This window comes from Balaenoptera musculus, chromosome 7 (assembly GCF_009873245.2).
Source record: "Balaenoptera musculus isolate JJ_BM4_2016_0621 chromosome 7, mBalMus1.pri.v3, whole genome shotgun sequence".
In the NCBI taxonomy this organism is placed as follows: domain Eukaryota; kingdom Metazoa; phylum Chordata; class Mammalia; order Artiodactyla; family Balaenopteridae; genus Balaenoptera; species Balaenoptera musculus.
This window is the reverse complement of record NC_045791.1, coordinates 51,910,558-51,929,417: the sequence shown is the minus strand read 5'-3', so window position 1 is coordinate 51,929,417 and position 18,860 is coordinate 51,910,558. Positions and strand designations below refer to the sequence as shown.

Below are 18,860 nucleotides of genomic sequence, written 5' to 3'. Positions count from 1 at the left end.
TATGAGTTGACAGAGAATATTACACAGGAGTCTTTCATCTTTTTGAAAGGAACGTGTCACGATCCTTTTTAGAATCTGGTGGAAGCCAATGACTGCAAAAAAACACATATACAGTTGATCCTCATTATTTGTGGATGCTGTATTTGTAAATTTGCCTACTTGCTGAAATGTATTTGTAATCTCCAAATCAATCAGTGCTCACACGCTTTCACGGTCATTTGCAGACATGTAGAGCAGTGGAAACTTTGATACCTGATGTGCATGCTTCCAGCTGAGGTTGAACAAGGTGACACTCTGTCTTCTTGTTCCAGCTCTCATGCTGTAAACAAGTGTCCTTTTCAAGGTCTATTTAAGTGCCACGATTTTTGTGCCGCATTTTTGTGCTTTTGGCTGGTGATTTTATTGTTTAAAATAGCGCCTGGGGCTTCCCCGGTGGCGCAGCAGTTAAGAATCTGCCTGCCAACGCCGGGGACATGGGTTCGAGCCCTGGCCCGGGAAGATCCCACATGCCGCGGAGCAACTAAGCCCGTGCGCCACAATTACTGCGCCTGCGCTCTAGAGCTCGCGTGCCACAACTACTGAGCCTGCGTGCCACAACTACTGAAGCCCATGTGCCTAGAGCCCCTGCTCCACAACAAGAGAAGCCACCGCAATGAGAAGCCCGTGCACTGCAACGAAGAGTAGCCCCCGCTCACCACAAGCAGAGAAAGCCCATGCACAGCAACAAAGACCCAAAGCAGCCAAAAATAAAAATAAAAAATAAATTTATAATAAATAAATAAATAAATAAAAATAAAATAGCCCCTAATCATAGTGCTGAAGTGCTGTCTAGTGTTCCTAAGTGTAAGGAGGCTGTCATGTGCCTGTTGGAGAACATTTGTGTGTTAGATTAGCTTTGTTCAAGGCATGAGTTATTATAGTGCCATTGGCCTTGAGTTCAATGATACAAATACTGTACTTGAAATATTGTTTTATACAAAGCAATACTACATATAATTAATTATTTGTAAGAAGTATCTAGCTGACCTGAGCAACACAGGTTCAAACCGCATGGATGTACTTACACACATATACTTTTCAATGGTAAATACAGTACTACTACACGATCCATAGTTGGTTGGATCTGCATCTGTGGAACCGTGGATACAGACAGCCCTCTATAAAGTTATATGTGGATTTTCAACTGTGTGGAGAGTTGGTGCCCCGACCCCCATGTTGTTCAAGGGTCAATTGTATTAAATAAAGTGTCTTTAAATAGAAACACACATAATACAAGATTATGTATTAATCAGTTGACAAAAGTGTTGTAACCAGAGGCTTGCAGGAACCTAACCATGTATTTCCTCTGGGAGCAATGCTCAGGATTTGTTGATTCAGTGTTCACAGTAACTTTACAGAACATAAGTCTTGTGAATAATGAGAATCAACTGTATTTAACACAAACAACATTTTACATGTAATATCAAGAGGCTCTCATAACCACTGAAACTTCTCTGTAAATCTCATTGAGGGGCCCATATAACTCATGTTAAATAGCCCTAACATCTTGCCACAAATTCACAAGGTTGAAAAGCAGAATATTCCACAAGATTGTATTAACAATGTGGGTGTAAAATTATTGTTACCAAAGATGATCTGAATCCCTTTTTATGTGCAGGTCTTTTATTCCCAGAGGGAGTAAGTATAGATATGTACATCTCTATCAATTTGGGGGTAATAGTCAATGGTATTATGTGCAGCTGTATTGATCATTCTTTATTAAATGAATTATTTAATATGCAATGTAAACAGAAAGGTAAGAAAATTCAGAGATGTGACCTGTTTATTACTCCATCACCTTTAAGATTATTGTTTCTTGGTGTTAGTATTAGTATATACAATGAACATTAACCAGCCAGTCCTTGAGATTTGTGCTAAGCATTATCAGGAAGGATGGAAGAGATAAAAATATTTTACAGCGGGATATTTAGGAACCCTTCTAGCACCCCTTTTGCATGGACAAGTGCACCGCTCATTTTTCAGAGAGCAAAGCAGAGAAATAGGAAAGGGTTTGGTTTCTTTCCTCCCTGCTGACTCCTTTTGTTATCCTCCTCTGTAGGATGGTGATGGCTTCAAGGAAAAGTGCTTTATCTCTTCCTAGATGGACTTTATTTTCAAGTGTCAACAATTTTCAAGTGTCATTGTTCTGTATCTTAAGTGATGTTTCTGAAAATCAGGTGAAGGGGTCTAGATATGCCACAGTGGCATAAGGATTATTTTGAACTGAAGACATGTAAGAATCAACAGTTGCAAGAAGAAGCTTTTTGGAACTCCCCTTATCTGCCTAAAAGCAAAGCCTCCCAAAAGAATTCAACTGCCTCAAATCCCCTCTGAGAGGGGAGCTTTGCAATCAGAGAAGACTGACTCCTATCACCAGAGATGAGAAGTGAGCACTGGGATAAGAAATTGCCTAAATAGACATTGTCATAAAACTGTTATACCTCCCATCTATTCTCCTAAAGGACCATTTATTTCACCCAAAAGTCATTTGTTGTCCCAGAAATGTCCTTCTTCCTCTCTTCATCTCCTACTAAGATGGTATATAAGCCCCAAAATCTAACTGGCCCTTTGAGTCACTTATTTGGTGAACTACTGTATGTATATGATTAAAGCATTGTTTTTTCTCTTGCTAATATGTCAGTTTAATTCACATTCCCCCAAATACTGAACTTAAAAGGGTAGAGGAAAAGTTTTTTTTCCCTGACACAGGATTGCAAAGGATTCCATGGTGTTGTTTCAAATTTCCTAACCCCTGATTCCTAAATCCCTTCAATCTCTCTTCCAGACTGCCCAGGTAGTGGGCTAGATAAAGGAAACTAATGCTGCCCACCTAGGATAATCCCTAGGGTGGGAACATCTTGTCGTCCACAGTATTTTGAGTACAAACATACTACTTACCTTGGGTCTCCCGGCACTGAAATGCGGAGGCAAAGATCTTGTGGCTGCTGTTATCCTGGCTCTTGTCTGGGCCAAGTTACCTGAGCAAAAAAGACAAAGAAGTTAAGGCAAAGGAAAAGTGAAACAATAGTATGATGAGTAATTTTTCTCTTTGTGCCTTTGTATTTTTCAGAATGTTCTAAATGATCTGCTCTGAATTTGAAAAATTTGGAAAAATTTGAAATTTCAATGATATAAATTGGAAATAAATTATAATAATTATAAGTTATAAATAATTTGTAATATAATTTGAATATATATTAGTTTAATAAGCAAATAAGAAAGGACAAAAGGTCTCAAATTCACTTAAACTAGGAATAGAAGGAAATTACTACAACATAAAAGGGCCATATATGAAAAGCCCACAAATCATGTACTCAACAGTGAAAAACTGAAAGTTTTTCTCTAAGATTAGGAACAAGGCAAGAATGTCCACTCTCACCACTTCTATTCAACACAGTACTGGCAGTCCTAGCTAGATCAGTTAGGCGAGAAATAGAAATAAAAGCATCCAAATTGAAAAGGAAGAAGTAAAATTATCTCTGTTCATAGGTGACATTATCTTATATGTAGAAAACCCTAAAGATCACACACACACACACACACACACACACACACACACACACACATACCCCTAACAGAACTAACAAATGAATTCAACAAAGTTGTAGGATATAAAATCAACAGATAAAAGAATCAGTTGCATTTCTATATACTAACAATGAAAATCTGAAAAGGAAGTTAAGAAAACAATTCCATTTACAATAGCATCAAAAAGAATAAAATACTAGGAAGTAAACTTAACCAAGGAGGCGAAAACTTGTATACTGAAAACTATAAAACGTTCCTGAAAGAAACTAAAGAAGACAAAAGTAAAAGGAAAGCAATTCCATTGTGGGGGAGGAAAAAAATCCTTTTCCTCTACTCATCTTAGGTTCACTGGCTGAGGCCCTAAAAATTAGACTGCCAGAAGACAGAGTAACAAGAGAAAAACAATCAGAAGTTTATTAACGCATGTATCACACATATACACAGGAGTATTTAGTGATGAGTAACTCAAAGGGGTGGTTAGAACTTGGGCTTACATAACATCTTAACAAAAGAACAATAATTTATAAAGAAGTGACAACACAAAGGAAAAGAACTTTGAGTTTCTAGGGGTGGGAAACTGTGGGAAGGTAAATATATTGGGAAGCTAATGGAAGATAAGGGCTAATTCGTTATATAGATTCCTCTGGTGCTGTCTTTGAGTTGATAAGCGTCTAGAGTTGTCTCTGGTGATTAATTTATGTGCTTTCTGGTAGAGAGGAGAGGGGGCATATTTTTACAAATGTATGCCCTTCTTTTGGGCAAATAGGGGGAAGGGAGAGAGGCTTTTCTTGTATCTGCTTCTTCTCAGTTGCCTTCAGCTTAAAATAATTTTAATGCCAAAGTGGCATATTTTGGGGTGGCATATTCTGTTACCCTTCACTGTGTTCATTGATTAGAAGACTTAATATTGTTAGAATGTCCATGCTACCCAAAGAGATCTACAGATTCAGTGCAATCCCCATCAAAATCTCAATGGCATTTCTGGAGAAATAGAAAAAACAATCCTAAAATTCATATAGAACCACAAAGGACTCCAAGACAATCTTGAGAAGAAAAGCAAAAGCTGAAGACCTTACATTTCCTGATTTCAAAATATATTATAAAGCTATAGTAATCAAAACAATATGGCAAAACAGTACTGACCTGAAGATAAACATACAGACCAATGGAACAGAATAGAGAGCCCAGAAATAGACCCATGCACATATGGTCAAATAATCTTTGACATGGGTGCCAAGATTACACAATGGGGAAAGGATTATCTCTTCAATAAATGGTGTTGGGAATACGGGACATCTACATTCCAAAGAATGAAACTGAAACCCTATCTTACATCATACTGGAAAATCAACTCATACTGGATTAAAGACTTAAATGTAAGACCAGAAACTATAAAACTCCTAGAAAAAAAACATAGGGGGAAATCTTCCTAACACTGGTCTTGACAATTATTTCTCGGATAGGACACCAAAAGCACAGGCAACAAAAGCAAAAACAGACAATTGGGACTGTATCAAACTAAAAGTTTCTGCAAAGCAAAGGATACCATCAACAGGGGGGAAAAACAACCCAGAGATGGGAGAAAATATTTGCAAACCATATATTTGATAAGAGGTTAATTTCCAAAATATATAAGGAACTCCTCAACTCAACAGCAAAAAATAAAATAAAATAAGCTGATTAAAAAATGGGCAAAGAACTTGAATAGACATTTCTCCAGAGATGACATACAAATGGCCCGCAGGTATATGAAAAGATGCTCAATTTCACTAACAGTCAGGAAAGTGCAAATCAAAGCCACAATGAGATATCACCTCACACTTGTTAGGGTGGCCATTATAAATGAAGAGGAGCAAAATACGCCCCTTTGACATACTGATTACTCTAAGCTGGTTATTTTTTAAAAAATGCAGACACACGTGAAGCTCTGAAAACTGAGCAGAAATCACCCTTTTGTAAGAAAAATTTACAAGGGGAATCTCCATATGTAAAGGTGTCTCCCTCTCTGTACCAGAAAGAGATGACTCTAAACCTCTAGAAACTCTTATCAATGGAGAAGGCACCAACTTAAATTTGCATAACAACCTTACCCTTGTTTACTGTGCTTTTCCTAGTCAACTCCCATAACCAGCCTCGCCACTCCCCAACGTCTTTTGTCTTTAGCTAGATATAATGTTTAAGTTGGTGGCTTGGGCCATTTCAGGGAGTTTAGTCAGTTTTCCCTGGATATCTCCCATGTATACAGGAGGTATACATGTTATTAAATTTCTGTTTGTTTTTCTCCCATTAAATCTGTCTTTTTATTACAGGGGTGTCTCAGCTAAGAACCTAGAAGTGTAGAGGGAAAATTATTTTCCCTCCCCCACATAAAAAACACCACCACCAGCAACAAAAAATAACAAGTGTTGGTGAGGATGTGGAGAAACTGGAACCCTTGTGCACTGTTGGTGGGAATATAAAATGGTACAGCTGCTACGGAAAATAGTATGGAGGTTCTTCAAAAAATTAAAACTAGAACTGCCATATGATCCAGTGACCCCACCTCTGGGTACTTATCCAAAAGAACTGAAAACAGAATCTTGAAGAGATATTTGCATTCCCATGTTCACTGCAGCATTATTCACAATAGCCAAGCAGTGGAAACAGCTAAATATTCATCAAAGGGTGAATGGATAGAGAAAACGTGGCATGTACATATAATGGAATATTTATTCAGCCTTTAAAAAAGAAGGAAATCATGCCATTTGGGGCAACACGGATGAACCAGGAGGACATTATGCAAAGTGAAATAAGCCAGTCACAGAAGGACAAATACTGTTAGATTCTTCTTATATGAGGTACCAAAAGCAGTCAAACTCATAAAAGCAAGGAGGAGAAGGTAGTTGCCAGGGGCTGGGGGGAGAGGGAAATGGGGAGCTATTGTTCAATGGGTACAGAGTTTCAGTCATACAAGACGAAAAATTTCTCGAGATCTGCTGTACATCAGTGTGCACACAGTAAACGGTATCATACTGTATACTTAAAAGTCTGTTAAGACGGTAGATTTCAAGTTATAAGCTTTTACCACAAAAAGTCTCCAATTAGGGCTTACCAGTCACTGAAAGAGACAAATAAGGAAGAAAAAAAGATGCTGGGAGTTTTCCTGAAAGAGAAGGTGGGCAATAGAGAACACTACCGCCAGGATTTAAGGTACAGACTGATGAGCAGATCTGTCAGTATGGGTCCCTCAGCCTGAAGGGAGGAACCTGACCACCCCCATTGAAACAGCTGATGAAGAGAGAGATAGTTAGGCAGCGGGGACAGCCTCTGAGTCATAGGGGCTGACCTTGAACAAGTTAATTAACATCTCAGAGCTTTAGTTTCTTTGTCTACAACATGAAGACAGTACTTACTACCTAATCCTCAGAGCTGTTTATGGGCACTGGATGAAATAATTCACGAAAAGCACTGTCAACACACAGCTGGTACAAGGTAAGTGCTCACTTCGTGTTACTAGCATCGATGATGATGATGATTTGCTTGAACAGTTCACATAGGTCTCAGAGAGTAGAAGGTAAGAGAAGAACAGAGAATCTCACTAATTTGCTACTGTGAACACTGGTTTGTCAAAAAATAAAGATAAGAAAAAATGATAAGGCAACTCCATTTTGAACCTCCGTGTCTTGGCCACTTTAATTCCTACCACATTTTGCCTTTGAAGGGTCTGAATGGCCTGCTCAGACTCCCATCTCCCTTCCTCACCACCCACCCTTCATCTCCTCTCTCATCCCTAACCTCCCAAACCAAGAGATCTGTTTGCATTTTTACCTAAAATGTCATTTGATCCTGTAGCAAAATAAAAAGTTGTCAATGAAAGGAAATGCTGCAATTTGTGCATTTGCAAGACACTCAAGATTTCAAAGTTTTTAGCAAGTCTAGCACAAAGATGTCCAAATGTTTTCTCTGGCGATATCTTCAGAGGCTAAACTGTGATTAATAGCCCAGAAAGAACCCTTTGAAGCAGGATTGGTGACATCAAAGTCGTAATCCAGGGGTGGCAGGAGCTTTATAATGAGTGGGAAGCATTTTAACACATTTCAAAGGATTTACAGCATGAATAAACAATAGACCTCGGCAGATGTGCCACACACACCTTTCAGAAACATTACCTATAAGAAGTTTCCATTTTAATTTAAATGTAAATACAGTGTTCGCACTTCTTTCAAATGTTAAGCATCCTCGTTGCTTCACCCCCCAGACAGCCTCTTTGGCTAAGGATGCCTCATTGCCCCAGAGCACCCTCCTGTGACTGCCTGACATGTGCTGGGGAGCGAAAACGGAAGTCAGAGGCTTTGGATGGAATTTATATCCTACGTGGGAACTGGGTTAGGAAAGACTCTAAAAAGGAGCTTGCAATGATCCCACATAATTTCCCTGCTTCCAACTTAAAGGGAAAGAGACAAGTGGTCTGAAGACAGAGCTGAAACTTTTAAAAGATGGCAATTTCCTGCCTGCTTCAGAGGATTTTCAGCTCTTGGAAAGCACCCAGCACCCATGATTTCAGTTGCCTCTTAAGAATTGCCCAAGATGATGGGTTGCTGTTTTAAATAATCATGCTTGGAACTTGACTTCCCTCTGCTGCCCCCTCTGGGATTAAAAGATTGGTTGCAGGGTTCTGGTGGTAACTGCTGGTGGGCATTTGATTGGGAAATTTTCTGTAACACAAGAAACAGGCTAATAAACGACTGCAAAGCAACTCTGAAAAGTAAAAGGCTTGTGTCAAATGCTACTCAAAAGGAGCTGCAAAGAAAACATCCAGTGCTTCAGAGATTCTGTTACCAGATTTTCTGAGGAGACCTGAGAACTAGAATGTTGTACCCTACAGTAAGCTTGGATACTGAACACCAAAATCACACCTTCCTGTCTACATGAGAATGACCTTATGTTATTCCAGTCTCCATTAGCATGAATTTCTTCTTCCAGGAGTCTCCTGTCTAGACTGTTCATGGTTTGACTGTTCATTACAAGAACTGCCCAAAAGACCCAAGACCCATTAACTCTTTAATGGAAAATGTCCAAAGACGGTTTAAGCCCTATGATTCTATGAATCCCTTGTTTTAAAAGCCTCACCTTGTTGTTTCCGCCAATCATGGACTGGTTGTATTGTGTGTGATCTTTACACAATCCTAATCATGCCCTCTCACTTAGAAAGACCCACCTTAAATCAAACTTGATCTCTCAACAAATTCTGACCCTGCCTTTCCTTCTCCAAGACACTACCAAAGCTTTGAGAGGTGGTGGTCTCCCTTAATGCGGTGAGCAATGAACTCCACTTTGTCTAATCAACAGGCAGTGTGAGTGATGGTTAGGGAGTCACCTTGGGACAGACCTATGATGGGGTGATACTTGCAGTGAATGAAATGCTCTAATTTCAGTTAACAACACTGTACCCAATTAAAATGCAAGGGGTTAAATTTAGTAGTTGTATAAAACATACTATAGTATTTTGTATGTTTAAAAAAAACACTTAGATACTGATCTATCCTAAATCTATATAACAAAGACTTGTTTTAGATTTGATACATTGAGGTAACTTAAAATAGTGACAAAAAATATGACACAGCTGTAGGAGGCCAAGAAAGAAAGTGTAATGTTAGATTTTGTTCTACAGTTTTCACTTTCTCTCCTGGCATTTATCTATGGCTTTGAGTGTTAATATCAATAAATGGGCAGGGGGGAGGTGGAAGAGCTCCCAGCCCACTTAACTTCCCAAGAAAAGAACATGGATAAATTTTATATATATAGAAGGGGCTGTAGTTTTGTGGAGGGAAGAAATAGGAGATCAGCCTGTCCTCCAGGCTGTTCTAATGAAGAAAGATACGCACATATAGCAAATGCTCTTTTCTGAATGCACAACCTAGCCTTTACCACGTATATGGGAAATTCAATGTCCAAAAGAAACCTCTTCCTCTTTTCTGTATCTACTTTTAATTGATATTTGTCTGGAAATTTAAGGAATTTCTGCACAGTGAACACCTCTAGACTATCTGTTTGAAGGAAGCCAAACCAAGGTTTTCACTGATTTGTTTTTTTTTCATTTAAAATTGGAACTACATCTTTAAAGATTTGTGGCCCAGAGATTTCAAAATTGTAGAGTTGAAGAAAAAATAATAACTCTTTTGCTCTTTGAACTTGAAAACTCATAAACAGGATGTCATACAGCAAACAACTGTACCAAATCATCAGAATGTGTCAAGGAGGCAATCAGGCTTCCCCTTCTTAACCCAGTCAATAGTGGAGCTGAGGCTCTCTGCTTCCTGCATTTTATTGCCACATTGGTGGAAGTTGCCAGTTCAGCCTATCTTAATAAAGATAGAGCTAGTTTTGAAAAAGCCCTGGGTATTGTCTGCCTTCCCCTCATGTTTTGCTTGGAGTTTACTTGGAAATAACACAGCTGCCAAGTGACATGACGTGTTCACAAAAGTGCTGGAGCCTAGACTGTTGATATCTATCCACGAAGACTTAACCCATTGAGAAAAAAATGAAATCCACACACGCATATCTGCCAGCACCCACGTATCACTGACACGTAAGGATTGCTTATTCCAGTCTCAGAGCGACATCCATACACAGCAGAGCAGTTTCTAATCCAATCATGGCTAGTCCTGGACAAAACTGTAATTTAGGCAAAGGATATATTCAAGGTCCCCCACACGGCTTTTCACATTCCTATTCCCACTTCCGAAGGTGCAACATGGCTTTAATGCTGTGTCTCTTCCGTACCCCAACAACTAATTCTCCCTATTTCCTTGCCCTACCCTGGAAATCTTCCCAGCAGACTTTCCCTGTCTATGTTCCAAACCTTCAGGTTACTATTCTTCTCTGACAACTAATCCTGATCTAATTTCTTCATGGATGGATAAATGTATTACTTCACTCAGGTGAAATGTTTACATATGAAGGGGAGCAGAATTTGTCACCCCAAAATATACCTCTTTGATAGTATTATTATTTCAGGCTGATTATTTTTAAGAAACAGCAGTCACAGGAGAAACTCTGAAAACTGAGTAGAAGTTACCCTTTTGTAAAAAATTTTTGGAGGGCAAAAACATGGAAAAGGAAGGCTTTATTAAGACATCATAAGCTACTGGTGGGACCATGCACAAAAGCGTAGCTAATTTTGCTCTTCCAGTGGCCTTTAGATAGATACTCATCCAACTGTGTGGCCAAAGGTGAATGGTTTGGATACAAGCCGCTAGAGGACTCATACCTGTTAGTTACTACAAGTGTTAATGGGACCACAGTCCTGAGTAAAATCTCATATGGGTCAGGTTGTTGCAACACAGGGAACTCACATTCCATAGTCCAAGACTAGAATCCTAAATAAAATGCCAAGGCAAGAGAGAATAAACTGATTACTACAGATAAAAAAATCTCTTCCTAAAAGCTCTGCTCAACATACCTTATCTATTCATGGTGGGTCAGTTATAGATTTCCCTGTGTAAAGCGTAACATTATATGTTTCCTTGTGTTTTCAATTAAGACTGAGAAAGCCACACAGGGCTTCAGAAACAAGAGGCTGTTAACTTCACATTTTGCAGAATGATGACTGAGTGCTTGGAATTATAAGTGCTTCTTTAGTTCTCCCTCTTTAGCCTAGAAGCAATGAAAAGAACACTAGACTTAAAGTTGAGAAACCTGAATTCTTATCCCAGGCCTGCCATTGACTTCAGATCACTTCTCTCTATGACTCACCTGTGTTACACATCAAATGAGAAGTTTGAGTAGATTAGTGGTCCTCCACTCATGTGCATTTTGCCATGGCATCCATGAAACAAACCCTCTGTGCTATGCAGCTGCATCTAGATCAATGTCCGGCAATGTAGTGTAAGAGGGGTGGACTCTTGCGAGAGGGAACTACAAGGAACAGTGTAATGTTGACCTAGTACCAAAAAAAGACTGTGTGACATCTGTGGCCAGGACATGTGAGAACTTTACCTAGGCTGTAGATTAGAGAGCTGGTCAGGGTAGTAAACAATATTGTATGAAAAGCAACATCAGGGAAAAAAATTGCAAAAGGCACATCTGATAATGGACTATTATCCAAAATACACAAAGAACTCTTGAAATTCAACAGTTAGAAAACAAACAACCTGATTTTAAAATGGGCCAAATACTTTAACAGACACCTCACCAAAGAAGATACACAGATGGCAAATAACCACATGAAAAGATGCTCCACATTATATCATCACAGAAATGCAAATTAAAACAACGAGATACCATTACACACCTATTAAAATAGCCAACATCCAGAACACTGACATCGTCAAATGCTGCCAAGGATGTGGAGCAACAGGAACTCTTATTCATTGCTGATGGCAGTGCAAAATGGTGCAGCCACTTTGGAAGACAGTTTGGTGGTTTCTTACAAAAATAAACATACTCTGACATATGATCCAGCAATCACACTCCTTGGTATTTACCCAAAGGAGTTGAAAACATGTCCACACAGAAATCCCTGTTGCCAAAAATTGGAAGCAACCAAGATGTCAGTAGGTGAATAGATAAATAAATTGAGTTATATCCAGACAATGGATTATTTAGTGCTAAAAAAATGAGCTATGAAATCATGAAAAGACATGGAAGAACCTTAAATGTATATTACTAAGTGAAAAAAGTCATCTGAAAAGGCTACATACTGTATTATTCCAACTGGAAAAGGCAAAACAATGGAGATAATAAAAAGATCATGGATCCAGAGAAGAGATGAATAGGCAAGGCACAGAAGATTTTACGGATAGTGAAAATACTCTGTATGACCCTATAATGATGAATATGTCATTATACCTTTGTCCAATCCCACAGAACGTACAACACCAAGAGTGAACCATAATGTAAACCATAATGGATTTGGAGTGATGATGATGTGTCAATGTAGATTCATCAACTGTAACAAATGTACCACTCTGGTGGGGGATGATAATAATGGGGGAAGCTGTGCAAGTGTAGTGGCAAAGGGTATATGGGAAATCTCTGTACTTTCCTCTCAATTTTGCTGAGAACCTAAAACTGTTCTAAAACCTAGAGTCTTTTTTTTTTTTTTTAAATAAAAAAGCAACATCAAGCTGACCAAGCACATGAGTAAGAGTAATATCTGTGGATGCAAACTGGAGTAAAAAAGGTTGAATAGTGTTGGGTTTCCATTCAGGTCTGAAGGTCTATCTAAGGCTGTGAAATACATTTTAAGAGATTGCTGAGGTGGAGAAAATAAGAACAAAATAAAGAGGATAAAACTAAAATCTGCATGATGTGTTATTTCTTCACAGTTTGGCAGGCAATGGAAGGGGGGAGGACGGTGACGACAATGTGGCTTAGATAAACGGAGGAAGCCTAAGTAATGATTTGATGGAGGCCTGGATATTTAATTTGCCAATGTTCTCTTCACAGCTGCTCGCCATGAGCAGCTAACAACGGCTCGGTTTCTGTCATCTCTTTCTAGTTACTCCTCCTCCTTCCCTTGCTATTGTGACTAAAGTAAGCTTATTCAGATCTCTAATTTGTATATCACTCTTCTTCCTTAGCACATGAGCGAGGGGACAGAGGTATAGTTTTTTGCTCCCCACCAACAATGTTTTTAAGATTAAGTAATTCAAGGTGATAGGGACAGAGTAAAGGAACAAAGTAGGTGATTAAATAGTTAATCCCACTAGCGGATTGTAAGTAGAGAAAAAATATAGGAGACCCCTGTAAGTTAATGATCACTCAAGAAAGCAGGCTTGCTAAACAGCTAAACCAAGCGGGCTTGCTTAGCAACAAAACCATGCAACAGAAGCATGAGACATGCCCCCAAACAATATGACAATGGAGGTGTGAGACCCACATCCTGCCCAGTGAGGTAAGTTAATGATTCCTAGGACATGCTCCTCTGCATGCACTAAAAACAAAATTATAGGGAAAGATGACATTATACTAAAACCTGAGATGATTTACCATATTTTAGTATATATTAGTGACTTCTGGGCAATTTCCATAGTGCCATGACAGTCCCAGTCTGACCATGTAGGGACAAAATACTCCCCTGCCCGACGTGGAGGAAGAGCTGATGATGGAAGCCTGAAGTCTACTCAAGAATGAAAAAAAAAAGGTGGTCTTTTCCCACTCCCCACTTTTCCTTTGATTATAAAACTGTAGCCCACTAAGTTCTTGGGGTGGCACTCCCTTCCTTGCCTGCCTGCTCGTATCTCTCACAAGCGTCCTATACTAATAAACTCCTTCCTTACCTGTCACTCTGCCTCTTGCTGAATTCTTTCTGCACCAACACCTTCAACATCTTCATAATATGTATTCTCTTAATAAAAAAATTACGATTCTTTCAGTTTGCATATTAGCAAATATCAGTCATTTTGAAAAGCTGGGTGCTAATATGAATGCAATCATCACTTATATAAACCTTTTTTTTGATTGAGACTCTGAAAGCATTCAAGGTTAACTTTTGATCTGTAGGTATCCAAGTATAATTTTCCCACTTACCAATTCTTTTGCTTTCTTTCAAGGAATGACTGTTTCATATCACCTAGCGCCTTTTTAAAGGACCTAGTCTGAACATTCAGGTGTATATCTTTGAGAAAAAATGTAGCAGCTTAAGAATCCAGAGAAAAAGGACAGGCATACTGAGAAATGCAACACTCTATAAGAAGCAAAGCTTATATAACATGCCTAACTGGCCAGCATGACTCACATCTGAGCTACACTGCCACAGGTTTTCTTGGACACAAACACACCCACATATTTCTCTCTTTTCTCTCTTCTCTTCTTTCTCTCTCTCTCAGATTTGTTTGTTTTTACTAGTTCATAAAATGGCATTGACCAGAAAGATTATTCTACTGAACCTGATATATGTCATGGTGTTGAAGGATGCAGTTAATGTAAGTTTCATTTCGTAAGTACAGACATTGCTTTTTTGAGAACTTGGCTTTATAGAATTGTGGCATAGCATCCAGAATAACTGCTTGACTTCCAAATCTTCCTAAATTAAAGTCTTATCCTGCAGACTTGGGATGCAATTAATTACTGATTTTTCTTTTAAAGAATAGACCCTATTGAGAATAAAGGCCAACAAAAAAGATTCCTCTGATGAAGGAACTCTACAAGCATCACAATTCTGTGCTAATTCTAGAGGCTGCAGTTATTTAGTGTACTTGTGTCTGAGCCCTTTTGAGTCCTTTTAAATCAATGCAAATATTTTACCTTCTATTGGTATTTATCTTTAGAAATGCTTTGTTTCCTTATATAGGTCACATGGTCTCTGAAGTTAGGCACTAAGAATTTCTATTCCCATTCATTAATTCAAAAAATATTTCTTTAGCACCTGCTAGAAGATTTGTGAAGTGCCCTACATATAGTAGATGCTGAAAAAAAAAAAACGTTTATTGAAGATGCTCCAATGTACCAGAACAACATTTAAGATGATTTCTACCCTTGCCTTCTTTTTAAAAAAAATTTTTATTGGAGTATAGTTGACTTACAATGTTGTGTTAGTTTTAGATGTACAGCAAAGTGAATCAGTTATATATATATATATAGAATGGAGATATATATATATATCTCCATTCTTTTTCTGATTCTTTTCCCATATAGGTTATTACAGAATATTGAGTAGAATTCCCTGTGCTATACAGTAGGTCCTTATTAGTTATCTATTTTAGATACAGTAGATCCTTGCCTTCTATAGATGGATCACATCTACCATCTCTTGGAAAACTTCAGTATCACAGATTCTTCTTTCAGTCATCCAAGAACGCTATGGCTCATTATTCCAAAGAAATAGCAATTGACTGTGAACCATTCTACAGAGTTAGTGTATTCAATAGCACCATGGATGAGTAATAAGCCTGAATGAAATAGATTTAGGATTTAAATATTTCTAGAGAATGCCTAGATGTTCCTTGATGTGACACTGAAAGCTACCCATGAAGCTAATTAACACTGTGTCTGTGACTCTTCACTGGAGTCTAAGCTCCATTAGGGCAGGCACTAAGTCCATTCTATCTACCACTTTATAGCTAGTGTTTAGCCTAATTAACCTAGCACATAGTAGGCACTCAATAAATATATGTGAATGAATGAGTGAAGGAATAAATTGTGTGGCATTAAATTTTATTTAACATGACATCCAATGCCCTTCTAGGAGCAAGCCCCAGCTCACCTCACTTCCCTCCACGTACCCTAAACTTTTTGCTGGTCTCTGGCCATACCACTCTCCCTTCATATTTCAGAATCTTTGCTCAAGCTATTTGAGGCCTGGATTGCAGAGGTGAAGTGGTTAAGATTGTGAGTTCTAGGGTCGAACCACCTGGGGTTTGTCTCAGCTCTGTCACTTACTTGTTAGGAGGGCTTGAATGAGTTACTTGCCTTCTAAGTATCTGGGTTTCATCATCCAGAAGGCTGGATGAATGTTTATTGAGTTTTGGGAATAAAGTGTTCCCGTTAAATTTATAGTTAACAGAGTTTCAGTGGCGAGTGGAGATGTAGATGTTGCTGGTCTAGGGGATTTGATTAGAGCCACGTGGAGCCCCTAGAGGTCCTAGTTGGCCACGGAGTTTTAGTTTAAGCTAAATCACTTGACTCAGGTTAGTGACCTTCTCTTCAGCATGTATTTTGAGATTTATAAAATGTTATTAATTAGGGGTTTTGGTTAATCAGAGTTTTATAGACTATCCAATTTTCTATTGCCTAGAACTCATTAAATGTTGGATTGGATGACTAGAAAAGAAAGTAAATAAACTGAAGATTTAAGGTTTGAGGGTGTAATTTATTCTTTCCTGTCTATATTCTTAAGGTACTATTTTTAAAACAAAGAAATCACAAACTCTCAAAAGAAAGAGATGGAGGAAGGAAGGAAGGAAGGAAAGAAGGAAGGAAGGAAGGAAGAAAGGAGGGAGGGAGGAGAACCCACAGTACTGTATAATATTATCTACTGTCTTTTAAAACAATTCATCAGAGATAAGGAAATACATGTAGAAATCCACTTATTTTGCCCTATATTTGTCCCTCTGCTCCAGATCAGCAAAGAGTTAACAATACTTAAATACTAACATTTATTGAATGTTTACAATGTAGTAGATACTATGCTGTGTATAGAATGAATTATTTAATACAACACTGTGAGCCGCGTCCCCAGTTCACCAAGAAAGGAAATGGCGGCAAAAAGTACACAAGCCTACAGCCCAAGGTCAGATATCTGCTGTGCAGAGCACTGAGCAGTGATGTTGAGAGGGCCCATCAACTAGGATGGCCTAATTAAAGATTCTGTGGTTGTTTCAGGGTTTCTGGCCACATTCAAAGGAAACCACTGAGTAACTGAGAGGACTGCTGCCTGATCAAACTGATTGAACCCAACTGATTTTAGATGATGTCTGAATTTTTTAGTCATTTACATACCAAACCAGGTGAACAGCACACAGTTCCCATTGATTACCCAGCAATCACTAACCTTGTGGCTAAGCCAAACCTAATCATCTGGAAAACAGTTGATCTGGGTTTTGTGTAACTTGAACTATCCTTGTGAAACGTAAAGAATGGAACCACTCTACTAAATGCAAACCTTAATAAAATCTTAGCCCTCCTCTCCCACTTCCAACTCTCCAGTAAAGTTAAGTGACATTTTATTTAGTTTACTGACATCTCACATGTGCGAGCCAGTAAAGTTCACAATTGTTACTCCTCACAGCTGTGGTTTACAGCTTCTCTTCGCACACAACACGCTGGCACCAGAGCAAAATGATTAACTTTTATATGCTTCTAACATATGGACCAGACTGTTAGAAGCTGGTCTTGTGTTCTAAAGAGAAAAATAGTTTTTATTAACATGACCCAAATTCCTGGGGAAAAAAGCATTAAGTTGTGATCCATTTCTAAGTAGAGAGATTATAATTATGATGGCTTTGTTTCTAATTCACTTTATTTGAAGTGCCTGGAGTTACCTTTTAGTAAGGTGGGGAAGGGGGGAGGATGACCTGAAAGCCCCATGATAAAGAGATTTTGTAGTGGGATGAATTAATAAACCGTAAATGGCCTTGAGACTTTTCCTCAATATGAGCTATGAAATAAATGCAAAGAACCTTTCATCTTAAATGGGAACATATTTCTTCTCTATGAATAAGAAGGATTCTGGCGAGAGAAGCAGAATTTGTTTTTCTTGCATTTCTGACCATTTGAAAAATCAAAGCTGCCATATTTGTTGTACTTGACAAGATCATTAAAGAAATAAAATAAAATGGCCCTCAATTGTACTGCTGCTTAAAAATAAAATGTACATTCACTGTCACATTTAGGAGCTATGAAAAAAGTATTAAAATGTGTTGAGGAAAGATAGTGGATCTAATTCATAACAGATACTTTCCCAATATTAGAGCCATTATTACAACTCATTAGTGAAGGTTATTTTAGTTTTTGTCTTTCAAGGACACAGCAGCAACAGGGTCCCTAGAGCTAGGAAAGCATGAAGAACTTTTGGAAATGGATTTAAGATCCATACTGGAAGGCTGCCCTGGAAAAGAAAGACTCAGGGAGAAAATGTTCTGATCAGCAATGCCTCAGTAAGTCCCATTTGACTCTTGACCCTCAAGATGCTTTTCGCAAAAAAGCATCTTACTGGTTTCAGAAGCCCTGTACAGGAGAGCCATCTCTTGGTATTTCTGCAGTAAAGATGCTTATGGAATTTCATACCTAGTATTCCCCATGCTTTTTGACCATGGAAATCTCTTCTTTACCTCACACTTCATCACATCCCACAAACCTAGAGCTTCATGAAACACACTTGGGAAAACATTGCTCTTGATACTGATGATATGGGACCTTTCTATCTCTGCAAAGAGAGCCAAGGGAACTTTCAACAAGCTTGTGCTGGAACTCTGCAAATCCAGAACACTGACTTTTCTCACATACTGGGAAATAGGCTGAAGTCTGAATGCAGTAAAATATTATTTTATGAAGAAACAAGAATTTATTTTTTTTGGAAGGACCAGCAAGAAGGGCTCTTTGGCATTTCTGCAATTCTCTTTGAGAGCAGGAATGAGGCACATCTGTGGCTAGGGCAGCGATTCTCTGTAGCCACCACGTTATTCAACGTGGTAGCTGCAGAACACATGAAATGTGGTTAGTCCGAACTAGATGTGCTGTAAGTAAAAAATACACACCAGATTTCAAAGACTTAGTTTAAAAAAAGAAAAAAGGTAAGATATCTCAATAATTTTTATACTGATTACTTGTTGAATGATAATATTTTTGATATGTTGAGTAAAGATATATTA

At 38.4% G+C, this 18,860-nt stretch overlaps 1 protein-coding gene across 1 annotated transcript in view; it reads right to left on the bottom strand.

Moving 5' to 3' along the window:
* The window catches only part of MYO3B (myosin IIIB), a 375,922-nt gene that overhangs the window by 150,957 nt on the left and 206,105 nt on the right, over positions 1–18,860 (bottom strand). The window contains 1 exon segment of the mRNA XM_036857648.1: positions 2,938–3,017. Coding sequence (XP_036713543.1) covers positions 2,938–3,017 — 80 coding nt within the window.